The sequence below is a fragment of the Lepidochelys kempii genome, chromosome 3 (assembly GCF_965140285.1).
Source record: "Lepidochelys kempii isolate rLepKem1 chromosome 3, rLepKem1.hap1, whole genome shotgun sequence".
Taxonomy (NCBI): Eukaryota; Metazoa; Chordata; order Testudines; family Cheloniidae; genus Lepidochelys; species Lepidochelys kempii.
In genome coordinates, this window is record NC_136382.1 from 122355618 (window position 1) to 122369741 (window position 14124).

The 14124-nt window shown below is 40.3% G+C and overlaps 1 protein-coding gene across 3 annotated transcripts in view; it reads left to right on the top strand.

Moving 5' to 3' along the window:
* SLC22A3 (solute carrier family 22 member 3) overlaps positions 1 to 14124 on the top strand; it is a 50718-nt gene that overhangs the window by 19651 nt on the left and 16943 nt on the right. For all 3 annotated transcript variants that reach the window (XM_073337842.2, XM_073337844.2, XM_073337843.2), the window contains exons 2-5: positions 3530 to 3633; positions 5944 to 6098; positions 9592 to 9760; positions 11982 to 12099. In XM_073337842.2, the coding sequence (XP_073193943.1) occupies positions 3530 to 3633; positions 5944 to 6098; positions 9592 to 9760; positions 11982 to 12099 (546 nt within the window). The remainder of the gene's footprint in view (positions 1 to 3529; positions 3634 to 5943; positions 6099 to 9591; positions 9761 to 11981; positions 12100 to 14124) is intronic.

Consider the following 14124-nt stretch of genomic DNA (forward strand, 5'->3'; position numbering starts at 1 on the left):
GGGGGCATTGTTCCTTATTTACAGCCAAGTGAATGAGATTGGAATCCAACCCTGGGTTTCAAAAGTGGCATTACAAATGCATATATGTGAAAGGTGAATTTTCTTTGATTTGAAGTGTTTAGCTATCCTTGTTTCGCCTGGGAGAGTTGATCTAACATTGAGACACAGGCAATAAGCCTGATGCCACTTTCAGTGTTAGAAAAATGAGGTCCTGAACTCTGAATTTGGATGGTGGAATTAAAGAAAGTGATTTAAAATTAATGAGTTTTAAAATGTATTTATTAAAGGAAGTGATTTTAAACTAATTCATTTTAAAATGTATTTATTTGTAACTTAAGTGTGCCTGTAAATTCTGTTAAGGATTTGAGATCAAAAACATTTTCCTTTCATGATGTGTTTATTTTAAAAGTATTTCATTCTTAAATCCTTTTCATTCTGTGCCCATAATAATCCATTATGAGCTCTGATGAGACAGTAACTTTACTTTTTCTGCCTATTTTACTTCTTTGATTGCAGGACTTGTGGACAGAAGTCTTCTGTCAGGGCTTTCTGCTTTAAGAGCAAGCAAAGTTGTCAAATCCTAAATAGGCCTTCATTGCATTGGTCTCCTTGGTGAGGGGCTCTTTATTGCAGTCCAACATTGAGCTCCTTTGTTCATTTGCTAGCTTGGTCTCTCTCTTTAAGACCTTGAACTTACATGGTGCTGAGCAACCTTAATTCTCATTGAACAACATTAAGTTTTGGGGACTATTGGTCCAGATTCTTCTGGCAGTTGTTTCCAATATATTTCCAGAAGAGTGTACCACAGAGGGTGACTGCTCCCTGACTCCATCTCACCCCTCTGGCTGGTTATGCTCTATCACGTAGAGATCCATTTCCTAGTGACTGGTAGAATGACTTCCATAGGCTCAGGTGGAGAGAGGGAGGAGGCTTACTGGTGCCATTCTTGCTTTTCTTCCACCTAGTCCTCTTTGCCTATTTTTTCACTATTTTATTCCATTCCATGTTTTTCTCTACAGAAGATCAGCTAGCCCTGTATTTTCTACTCAACAAGCTAGTTTTAAAGACCAAATAGGCTGTGTTTGCCTGTGTGGGTGGTTTTAAACATTCCTCCTGAAATCTCTGACTAGTGACAATGTCACAGGCATGTACAAGTATTTCTAAAGTCACTTTTAGAAATGGCCATGCCCTTGAAAAAACTCTGTGAAGTGGGACGTTCTGGAAATATTTCATGAAGTTCTGTCCTTTCTGTCCTGCTGTCGCACTTGTTTAAGAAACAAGAAGGTAGGAGTACTCTTCAAAGAGTAAATGTGCGACGCTTTGGAGTTTGTGAAAATTCCACAGCAGTTATTGTTTCTGAGACATGAGAAAAAGTTTTGTTCCTGGAAGAACCTAATGATTCTATACATACTGGCCTAGATTTATAAAAGTAGGAGTTAAAAGTGAACACCCCTGGACATTCAAAAAGGATGAGCTGAGCTCCCAAAAGTCAAGAGCTTGGCTTCAAAATGATCAGATTTTTTAAATAATAAATGTAGAGGTCTTTATTGTTGTTCTGGATTTTGAATCGTAGGTTTCATGTAGTCAAACTTTTCTCCACCACAGTAAGGGGTAGAAACTCACTTTTAAAAAAGAAAGTTGAGATTCTCACTTAATCACAGGATTCCAGGAGCTGTGGCTTTAAGAAAATACAAATATTGTGAGACTTGCAGTAAAATCACAAGAGTTGGCAAAACTGAGTTAGGGTCCTAGATCCATTTTTAGACACCTAAATAAGTGGCCTGATTTTCAAAAGCACTGATAACCTAACAGTTTGCATTGAGGCAATAATAGCCAGCAGCAGTGAGATCACTGGGACCAGCACTTAAAAAAATTGGACCACTTATTTAGGTGCCTAATATGGATTTAAAAGCTTATCTTTAGACTATTACTTTTAAAAATCTTGGCCAATGTGAAATAGAAGATGTCTTCATTCTATCTAAGTACTTCTATGCCCCCCCCATCACTGCAGTATTTGAGCACCTTCATCTGATATACATTATTATGAGTGTGAACTTGAAATACTAAATGCATTGCAAATATTCTGTATCTCAGTTATCTGTAAAATATTATTATTAATATTATTTATTACAGCTCATCCTTGGAAATTATGGCTATTTCTAGAGTGCTATTTAATAAATGGCTAAAACTGCTGAGAATATTACCTCAGTTTATTCTTAACTTTGCTTTTGCCTAACTCCTCATTGTTGAAAAGGACATTCTAGTCAGAGATCAAAAAATCCTGACTACAATGAGGTCTGCAGGACTTATTGAGCTAGGTTGGCATATAATTGTTCTCCACGACCCTGTAAAGTAATTGCCAACAAAATACTATCCGCACAACAAATGAATTTTTAATTTGGTTTTATTTTTGTTTCCGGTCTCTTTCCCTCCCTGCCTCCTCCCCCATGAATTCTTCAGATGAACGCAGGAGCAGCATTTTGTCATCCTGTAACAGCTGCTGCAATATAAAGAATTGAAGGGTCTGAGAAAGTTACAGCAAGAAAAACATTTTCAACCTGTCAAAAATTGGTTTGAAATTCGTTTTCTGCACCCTCACAGGTCAAGTATCTCTACTTTTGCCTAGGAGGCACTAAGAAAAAAATTAAAAACATTTGGAGATGTTAGTGTTTTCCCTGGTTACAGCTCTGCATTTACTCTGAGCTAAACATAGATGCAGCATTTCCTTGCCAGCAGATGTTAAACTATTGTGCTCAATCTGTATAACAACAAACCAATTCAGATGTCTCCCCTGTTGAGGACATTTGGCCTACAAAACCTGAAACACAGCAGCCTTTTGGTAAAAAGGACCCATTTTCTGTATGTTTACTGTAACTGCAGTGATCTGGACTCACTAATGCGGGCATTTCTCTGTGCCATCTGGGCCTGCCATTGAACAAGTACACAATAAATAGGAAGGATGACAAGTCACAAGATGGATGATGTTTAATCTGAGACCAGTCAGTAAGAAACTGTATTTGCTCAGAGATCCTCTGGGAAGAGAGAATCCATGGAGGACACTCGATTGACATAGCTCCACACGCTGAGACCCCGCAAGATAGGCAAAGGTGTCAACAGTGTCAAGAGCTGCTAATAAGTCCAATAAAGTCATCATGGATATCTTACCCTGGTCTACCACTGTGAGGAGATAATCAACCAGCAATATCAACACAGTCTCTGTGCTAGATCTGGAACCAGACTGATAGGGATACAGGAAGTCTATGGCATTCAAGAGTTATTGGAGCAGCCCGCATTATAATCTTCTTAGTAAATTTCTATTAAAAACGGATGTTTGAGATGGGATGCTAATCACTGAGGTGGTAAAAAACAAAAAAGCTTGAAAGTAGTTTCTCAAACACTTAGCGATCAGGTTTTTGCTCAGGCGTGTTTTTTGTCCTGGAGCAAGACAATTGCTAAAATGTTTTGCTTTGAGGAAAAATATTCCATCTCTGTGGGGGAATCTTATTATATCTCTTGCTTGTTCCCACAGTATAATCTTGTGTGTGCCAATGCCTGGATGCTAGATCTAACACAAGCTGTTCTCAATCTGGGGTTTCTGACAGGAGCATTCACTCTAGGCTATGCTGCAGACAGGTAAAGTATGTGTGTTAATGCAAGTCTACCCTTATAGAGGCAGAAACATTTTGTGCTGTAATCACCGTATGCAAACATTCAAAGTTTGGAGGTTCAGTTCAATTCCAAGAAGCAGGTCCCATATAAACTTAACTTCCTGAGTCTGTAAAACTGGTCTGGAAACTTCATGAGATTTTTAGTACTTCCTGGTCCTGTTAGGACTTAAAATAGCATGAAAAGAGCCCTTCTTGTGGTATTTCATAATTTCTGTTCACATCTGAACTCAGGAAGTACAGAGGAACACAGAAATGAAAAGCAAGCATTCACAGAGAGTTTTGGGGTTGACAATTTCTGAGGGGGCATAAGGCCATTGATGAAGAAAGCAGCTCCTTTGAGAGAGGAAGAAGAAACTCAGTGCTACAACCCTCTGAGTTCACACATAAGGCACACATACCCATATGTTGACCACCAAGGTCATGGTTACAGTTGGTCTTCAACATTTTTAGAGCTGACTGAATACTGCAAAAATGTGTGGGTGAAATCCAGCCCTGTAAACAGGGCCAATGCCAGAGCTAATCACTACTTAAGTCCAACTTTCCTTCAAAATAGGAGGAGGAAGCCTTATTTTAAGGAATTAAGTCAGAATTAAATGGTGTGCAGTCCTCATGCCAGCTCAAATACAAGGGTGAATTTCACTGTAGATGAATATTTCTTTGATTTGAAAAATATATTAACCTTTGCTGTTTTGTGCTCCTTTTCTATTTGCTATCCATGAATATCCTAGTAGGTGATTTTATTAGGCAGAGCACAAGAGAATATTCTCAGATAAAGCACTTTGAATTCCTAAACAAAAGTATTTACAATAAAAACCTCATTGTACTGAGAATTATGGTCATCCAGTAGAGGACAAACCTACCACATGACCTACGTGTCCAATCAAAAGCAAACAATACAACTTTTGCATACTGAAGTCACACAACAAAGCTCTCAAATATGGTAGAGAGCAAGGATTATTTGCAAACATTCTTAAGTGAATAATTCTTTTAAAAGAATCAAGTGAAGAAATTTTTTTTAATCTTTACACAGACAATTCGCAAACAGAAAGAAGGAGAGAGACAGTGAGCTGATAAATCATTGTTTGAAAGTATTCACTTAGCCATATTCAGAATAAAGGGATTTAAAGCCAGGTTAACATTGGATGAAGACAACATTTCAGGGCTGCAACTATAAACTAGTTGTCTCATGATCAAATCAGAGAGAATCATGATGCTTATAAAGTACCTGACAGTCTTGGATGAAATGATAATAGAAATAATTTATATTATTATAGAATTACATCTTACCCACAACATTTGGATCTGTAATTGTCTCTTTACCACATAGTTCAAAGGGTTTTACCTAGAGCTTATCGAAAAATACCAATTATTTTTCTTAGTATTTTTTTAAAGTCATTTTGGTCAAAATTTCTTATTAGTTTTGCTTTGTGTCCTCTCCACAACAACAACTCCCTCCCCCACCCAAAAACAAACCTGAAAAAAATACAGAAGTTGCTTTTGTTAAAAAATAATTTTTTTTGGTTTCTGGAGTGTGTGGGGTGGGGAGAGGGGTGTTGGTTGGTTGGGTTTCAGCCAAAAACAAAAAACAAAAACAGGAAATTTTGAGAAAAATGAAAGTTTTTATTTTGATCAAAAATATTTTTATTAAAAAATTGACTTTTTTTAAACCAACTCTAGTCTGGACCTGTAGTTAGGCTTGGCTTGTCCATTAATATTGTTGGGATAAAATGTTTAAAATTCAATACTAATGAATACAAAATTAAAATACTGGAAGATAGACATTATAAGCTCTAAACAGAATATTTATGCAGCTGCTTCATTTGGCATTCTAGTAAAGGGTAAGACATTTCCTACACAGGGTGTGCCTGTACTTAAAATAGGCAGTTTAAGGGAATAATCTTGCACATGTTGAAGTCAATAGCAAAAGTCCCATTTATTTCAATAGGCGCATTCTAATTTCTATAATTTAAGTGCACCATGCAAAATTAGAAACTGTTTTCCAAAAACTGGGCCTAAACGTTTTCAATCACTGCTTTAAAAGTGGAGATAGAGAGGCTGAGATTAATATCCAGGAGGAGAGAGTTCCAATTCCTAGTAGCCAGTACAACAAAGACTCAGAAAGTCACCATCATAAGGCCTAGTGATGGGAAACCTTACAAGATTGATAGCATCAACACAAGACTTAGGAGCAGGTTTAAACTCCAGCCATAAACTAAGTCGAGAAGGAAAATATTAGTCATATTTCAACATTTTTGCTCTTTTTTTTTTTTGGCAGATATGGCAGAATCCGTATTTACCTCTACTCCTGCCTTGGAGTAGGCTTATGTGGCCTTGTTGTAGCATTTGCACCAAATGTTTATGTATTTTTGATCTTTCGCTTCCTACAAGGTGTATTTGGAAAGGGAACCTGGATGACAGCCTATGTTATTGGTAAGAGCTGTACTTTTCCCCTTTTTGGGTGGGGAGATTGAGGGAATGGATGTTGGTGGACAGACTACCTGAATGTAAAGGTAAGTGAGAACTGTACAGTTGTTCACCAATGATCAGAGGTGAAAGGAACCAGTGGAGATAGATCATCACTGGAACATAACATAACCCTGATTCAAATAGCCCTCCCAGAGTCCCTCTTATAACCCTGATATCTGGCTGCTCAAAATCTGCCGCCAAGTGATCCACCTCAGCATTCCATCCCGGGGAAACTTTTCCCCTTTAGCTTCACAAATGTTATGCAGAGCACAGCAGGCTGCTACAGCCATGCAAATATTTTCCTCATTGAGGTCTAACCTGCCAAAAGGCAGTGCCAGCGACCCTTTAATCTACCAAATGCACATTCAGCGGACATTCTGCACCTGCTGAGCCTGTTGTTCAAGCACTCTTTGCTGCTGTCAAGCTTTCATGTAAGGCTTCATGAGCCATGGGAGTAAGAGGTAGGCAGGATCACTATCGGCATTTCCACATCCCCTTTTGGAATTTATTGGTGTGGAAAGAAAGTCCCTGCAAGCAGCTCTCTATACAGATCAGTGTTCCTGAAGATGTGTGCACCTTCCCTGACAACTCCACAATGATGTCAGTGAAACAAGCCCAGTGATCCACCAGCACCTGCAATACCATAGGGAAGTAGCCCTTTCTGTTGATGTAATCTGTTATATCTGTCTGGGGCCAAAACTGGGATATGCATGCCACCTATTGCCCCACTGCAGCTAGGGAATCCCATTGCTGCAAAAGCATTCATTATTTCCCATACATTGAGTCACAGTCCTTCGGAACAGGAGGCAATTAATGGCCCTGTACACTTGCATAATCCTAACCCCTATGGTGAACTTCCCAACTCCAAACTGATTAGCAACTGACCAATAGCAGTTGGAGTTGCCAGCTTCCACACAGCTATTGCTACTTGCTTTTCCACCATGTGGGCAGCTCTCATTGTTCTTGCACTACAGGGCAGGGGCAAGTTCCACACACAGAGTTCCAGGAAGGTGGCTTTGCACATCCGAAAATTCTGCAGCTGCTCATCATCCCAGACCTGCATAATGATGTGACCCCACCACTCAGTGCTTGTTTCCCAAAGCCAGTAGTGATGCTCCACTGTGTGCAGCTCTTTTGTGAATGGTAACATCAATCTTGAATTGTTTCTTTCCATGGCACACATCAGGGCAGGCACCACGGGTTCATTTTCAGATTTGCAGGTCATGAAATACTGTAGGATCAGCGGTGTTGTGTTCATAACAAGACTGGAGAGCAGTGCAGGATTCATGCTATCAGGAAGAGATGGCGGGCACACAGTCTACAGGGGCAGTTGAAAAGTAGTTGGAAGCGCATGGAATGATGGAATGGAGAAAACTGCAACATGGGATGATGAGCCTGTCCCCATGATGCACTGCGATCCATTCCCAGAACTTCTGGCAGCAGAAGGTGGTGAGTTGCACAGTGGGATAGCGACCCACGGTGCACTGCTTTCTCTGTTGATACTGGAGCACCAACTGTGGATGCGCTCCGCCAACACAAGGAGCTTTGTGTGAACATACACAAGCGATGTAATTACAGTGGTTTATGAGCGTCGACATAACTTAAGTCGATTTAACTCTGTAGTGTAGATCTAAGGCAAAGTCCCCTTTTCAAAAGTGACGTAGGTACTTAACAGCCTAAGGGCTTGTCTACACTGCAGTTGCACCTCTGTAGTGCATCAGTGTAGACACTACCTAAGCAGATGGGAGAGGTTCTCCCATCTGCGTAAGTAATCCACCTCCCTGAGAGGTGGTAGCTAGGTCAATGGAGAAATTCTTCCACTGATGTCTTCGGTGAATTAACTATGCCACTTAGTGGTGGTGATTTTTCCCTGAATGATGTAGTTATGCTGACCTAACTTTCTGGTATTGACCATGCCTTGGTCAATGTGATTTATTTATCCCTTTGCTTTACCAGCAGGTATGTTTAAGGCTGATCAGTGGCCTAAGTTACTATGCCTCATATATTGATCTCTGGGGAACATATACTTTATACCAAAACATTGACTTCAGTACACTTGGAGGTTGGTTCCTGTAATATCCTGGAGATATACCCTTCAAATTATTGACACGGTACTTTGGAACAATCCAAGAAGAGGCTGCCCCCAAAGAATCTTAGATTTTATACTGAACCCGTTTTTACTGGGACAAGATTATGGGAGTTCAATGTATTCAGATCGAGTCTCTGAGTCTTGATGTTAAGGAGCTCTCAATCACCGGTGATACAAATTCCTCTGCATCTGCAGAGGTCAACCTCCTCACAATCAAGTTAAAAAAAAGAGCAAAAGTAATTAACTTAATTCTTAAGTACCAATTTTATAAACTCTTATAATGATAAAGAAACACAATAATAATAGCTTATTTTCTACTACATAACAGGGCTACTTCATAATCCACATATATTATTTTCAGAGTTATACATAAATAGAAACAAAAAATCAAACCAATTAAATCTAAACAGGTTAGTCCCCACAAACTCACAGTGAGAAGTAACTCAGAGTTCCAAAAGTTGAGGTTGGAGTTCTCTTCAGTCTTTGCTCATGAACTCAAAACAGCCTGCTGAGTTAAAAGCACTGCAACAATATATTCCCGCCTCTTGCATGCAGAAATCTCCAGTTGAAGCCCACGAAGACTCTTTCTCCTTCTCTGCTGAACTGTAGAATGACTCAATCAGCTAGTCAACCAATTAACCAACCAATCAGTATTAAGTATATAAATTAAAAACCCTGTTACAATAAAAATAAGAAACTGAGAAGAGCCAAATACAGATGACTCTTTCTCTAGCATCACACTTAACTAAGAAGAGAGATTGTGACCCATACTGGTTAAGGCAATTTAACTAAAACAGTTTAGCTAAACATCAAATAACATTCCAGGTATATAATTAAAATGAAAGAAGATAGTCACAGAAAGAGGAAATGGGAGGGAGAAACTAACACTGCCGGTGCTTCCCTGCCAGTGTTGCAGAGTTAGCCATAGCACTAGCTGGCTGCAAAATGCTTCAGAGTTAGGGGAAGCCAGCCTGCTCCTGTTCCTGAGCTTCTCCCAGCCCATGTAGGTCATGTGTCTTTTTATAAAGCAGCTGCCCTAACTATTTGCTGTCAGTGGAGTCTGAGTCCAGCTACAGGGAGCCTACTGAGTATGACCAAAAGCACAGCACCCAATTCCAGAAACTTCTGGACATGGAACGCTAACTGTGCATTGGCCTAGCAACAGTGACCCAGACACTCATTCCTTCCCCTTTCCCCCCCAATAACTCCCTATTAGGCACATGGGTTACACGTAATTTTTAGAAAAAGGGCACCTTCAGTTGTAATCCAAGGTAGAACCTCCTGCATAACTGTGAGCCAACATTGCAAATGTAATATTTTTAACTTGAATAGGGTTTATTTCTGTTTCTGTTTTTCCCTTCTCTTCAGTGACAGAAATAGTTGGCTCAGATCAGCGAAGGATTGTTGGAATTGTGATACAGATGTTCTTCACCCTTGGAATAATGATTCTTCCTGGAATTGCTTACCTGGTTCCCACATGGCAGGGGATTCAGCTGGCCGTAACGCTCCCCAGTTTTCTTTTCCTGCTGTATTACTGGTAACGTTATTGTGTTCATTTTGACCTCTGTAGGTTCATACTTTGTATTCAGATCTAGATCAGAGAATTCTTAAAAAGAGGGTTTCCCTGAACTTTTCAGAAATTACTGTTGGATGCATTTCAGATTAAGACCTGGTTACAAAATATAAAGTGAAAAAAAAAACTTTGTGGCCTGATAAAATGCCTTTCTGATTAGTCAAACTATACAAGACCCATAGTCTGACATTTCCAAATAGGTTTTACAGGTCTGGAATCCACCAAAAATGTCCTTCACAATATGCCTATATTTTCATGGGTGGACTTTTGTTACCACTAGGTCCATCCTCCAAAGTTCTCTGGTTGCCTTGTAGAGGTCTCATAGGCCTGGATTCCAAATTAAACTTCTTTGGAGGATCTCATATACATGTTTTTGAAAGTTTAATTACATTTATTTGTGACTGAATACTGTCCCAGTAGTAGCCAAGGAATTTCATTCAGTTCTTTCCTAGGTGTTCACAAGGCAAGCAAACATTTTGAGCCAAAAATTGTTCCCTGATGTAATTCAACTGAGTACACAGGAGGTACACCAGGACTGAATTTGGCCTTGCAGAGTTCAATGTACCAAATACGAAAAGAGGGGCGAGAGCAATGATTGGTAGAACAACACCCATTAGAAGTTTTAAATGTTATTTTTGTTGTTGTTAATTTACTCTTTGACTCTGTGGCACTATGATTCCCCCACCCAGTATTCTACAAAGAGATTATTGGAAGGTCAGGGACTTTCAAAGTGCCAGGAAACACTTGAGGGGAACAAGAACCACACAGAGATGTTAATTAACTTGTATGTTTGGCTTGACCACAAGCAATATTTCATTTGAATGGAATGGAAAAGGCCCAGGGTTGAACAGGAATGGAGAGTGAACTCCCTTACCTTCTTTCTTGTAGGAGTTGTCCTCCAAGTCAAGGTTGAAGTACTTTAGTTAGGGCAGTGTGGGGAAGTATGCGCTACTTCTGAATCAGCTGCACCTACCTATCATTCTCTTCCCAGCTGTGTGCCTCAACCCTGACCTGAAGGGAACTACATCTCTGGTTAAACAGGTAATTCATTCTCCATGTCATTCACTCCTTTTCCTCTCTGAGACTGTCAGAAAGGTGCCACTTAGTGCAAACCCTGGTGGTGAGTTTTAATAAAACTTTGTGGTTATAGAGTTACAGTGGTTTTCATCTAAAACTCTCAAAGCACTTTACAAAGGTGGGTAACTATTCTCCTTTGCAGTTGGAGAAACTGAGGCAGATTTGTTGAAGTTCTCACAACAAGCTAGTGACAGAGCTGGGACTAAATCCGAACTCTACAATCACCCAATCCCATGCTTAACTGTCTGCTAAGAATTAGAGAGACAAGCAGTGCTTAAGTTGTGCCAGGGCTGAGCTCTGGCACCTCTAGGCTTGGCAGTTCATAGTCCTGGTACCTCTGCGCTTGCCAGGTCAGTTTGACAGTAAAAAATTTGCTTGAGCTCCAACATATAATTGCTTGAGCCCCAGCACCTCTTTGATTATACATTAAGCACTGGAGACAAGGCGAGTGGGGTCATATCTTTTACTGGACCAACTTCTGTTGGTGAGAGATAAGCTGAAGAAATCTGGAGGTCTGAAGAAGAGCTCTGGGTGGCTCTAAAGCTTCTTTCTCTCACCAAGATAAGTTGGTTCAATAAAAGGTATTACCTCACCCACCTTGTGTCTCTAATATCCTGGGACTGACACAGCTACTACTGCAGGGCAATGCTAAGAACTAGACCAGGTCAACAACTCCTTTCACATAGGCCATCAATCAACCATTTGATCTGAACTAGATTAGGACCTCCAATGTAGAGGCAAAAAGTTACATGTCCTGTCACCAATTCCCTACGGCTTCTGGGCCTTAGGAAACTTTCAGGAAAGTTGAGCAAGATCTAACAACTATTTGAATAAAAAAAGATAAAGATAAATGGCTGAAAGTTGCATGTAAACTGTAGACAATCTACTAGTTCTCAAGCTGTGGTCCATAGACCTTCCTGGTTGTCCATGGCATGAAGTATTTTGAGAGTCAAGCTGAAGGTTGACTGGGGAGCTGGGTCCATGGAAGAATTTCTATCTTGTTGAGAGGCTGAAGAATCACTGCATTAGGTGTTAATGCAGGTGATGATTCCCATGGTTTTCTAGACACTATTAAGCAAAATCCTTGCCTCCCTCTGTGCTTTTACAGGGCAGTTCCTGAATCTCCACGCTGGCTGCTGACACGCAAAAAAGGAGAAAAGGCATTAAACATTATGCACACCATTGCCAAGCATAATGGGAAATATCTCTCACCATATTACTCTGAGGTACTTACCATATGTTTGCTTCAGTTTTGTTTGATCTTTAACCAGTGGCCTTTCTGTTTGGTTTAGAAGAATTTTACAGTACAACACCGTGAACAGATTGTCTGGCTCAATTTTTTTTTTCTCTTGAGAAGGAAGAAGTAGGTTTATTGAAAGGACACGTGTTGAAATGAGAAGATTTCCAAGAAGTCATAAGAGATGGGAGTGCTGAGTTACTAATGTAAAATTCACACTAAACATCCCATATCTTAAAGAACTATACTAGACATCTTAAATCACTAGGGGCCAGCATCTTTCATAACGGCTTATGATCCGACAATATTGTGTAGTAGTCTGTCAGCTGACGTACACCATGTGGAGGATGTGTCCGTTAGTCTCATTGTGGAGCTGATATTTATCTCAGTCCTAAAAAATAAAGGTTGAACAAGGAAGTGGGTTCTAAGTACTTAGTGGGGGGGGGGGGAGCTGGTTAATAAGATTCCCTAACAAAGTTGTTTCTCGTTTTGGTTTTTTTTGGTCATATTTCTTGTAATGATGTTTTTCTTGGTCAGCCCTAATTATAGACCTTGTGGTTCAGAGCAACGGAGTAGGAACAACGCAGCAAAGGGGCCTTAAATTATGTTGCAGAATGGAGATTGTGTCTTTCTACATATTTGTAGAAAGCCTAGCACAAGGATACCCTAATCCTGATTTGAGTCTTTGATTGCTACTGTAATGCTATATTATTAAACATAGTGAGCACAGCATAATAGCCCCTCCATGCCTATTCTGCTTGTTAAGGGCCGTGCCAAATTTTAGAGGGCATACCGATTGTAGGGGGAAGAGACAGTACTAAGGCACGGGAGTGTTGTTCAAGCATACTGCAGTTTTAAGTGGGCAGTATCAGCACTACTGTGCAATGACACTGCTGCTCATGCTCCTCTCCTAGAACATCATATATGGATAGCTGCATGAAAGCTTGCATTGCTCTTTGCAGCATGAACTTACATGCTGAACCTGGACGTGATTTGCCAATACTCCTGGACCATCATTTGAGGGAATGAGGGTCCAGGAGACCTGGCAAATCACATGGAGGCATCAGGGTCTTTGGGAGCTGCTGCTGCTTCCTTTGGCTGGTCCACTGGGTCCCAAACCCCTCCTGCCCAAAGGGAGGATCTAAGAGGAGCTCTGAACTGAAACCCACAGATTTGCCCTCCTCCCAAGAGTTTCTCTACAGGAGCAAAGGGATGGCCAAAATTTAAACTAGGGCAAGCAGAATCTGTATTGACTATGAGTTCACCATTTGCAAAAGGGAGGATACCTGATGGAATCAGAATTCTCTTGTGGCCCTGGATGGAGGTGAAAGGACTGACATGGTTAAGTATACATTGTCATAGTGTTATGGCATTACATATGGCCATGGACTATATCTCATTGCATTGAATGGTTTCAAAAGAGTACTTTCTTTAGCTTTGGACATGTAGACAAATAGCCTATCAGCAACAGTCAGTCAAGAGATCTGTAGGTATAGTCTACAAGCCAGGCTTGGAAGTTAAATGTCAGACTTCAGAACCTCACAGGTTCGCCTTAGAAGATCTGTTTTAAATCATTAGCTTCACTGGAGAAAATCCCTAGAGGACTGCAGTCTATCCACCACTGAACATATTAAGATTTTTTAAAAGGAATGGTTAACTTGTTCCTGGTAAAGAAAAAATATTTGTAGGAAATATTCACTCAGCAGCACGCTGAACAACATTGGTAAAGTTTCACAATAACCCCCAAATGGGTTAGAGGAAAGATTTTGTCTGTGATTCATGGGTTTGAAGTAAAACTGCCTCTCTCTCTTTTCCCTGGGTGGGGAGGTTTGCTGTCAATGACTTTTTTTTGTGCAGCTTGAACACTAACTGTTGTGCTCTCTAACATGAATCACACTTTTTTTTTTTTTTTTTTTTTTAGAAGGTTAGGTTTGGAAGGGACCTCAGGAGGTCATCTAGTCCAACCCCCTGCTTGAAGCAGGGCCAATCCCCAATTTTTGCCCCAGATCCCTAA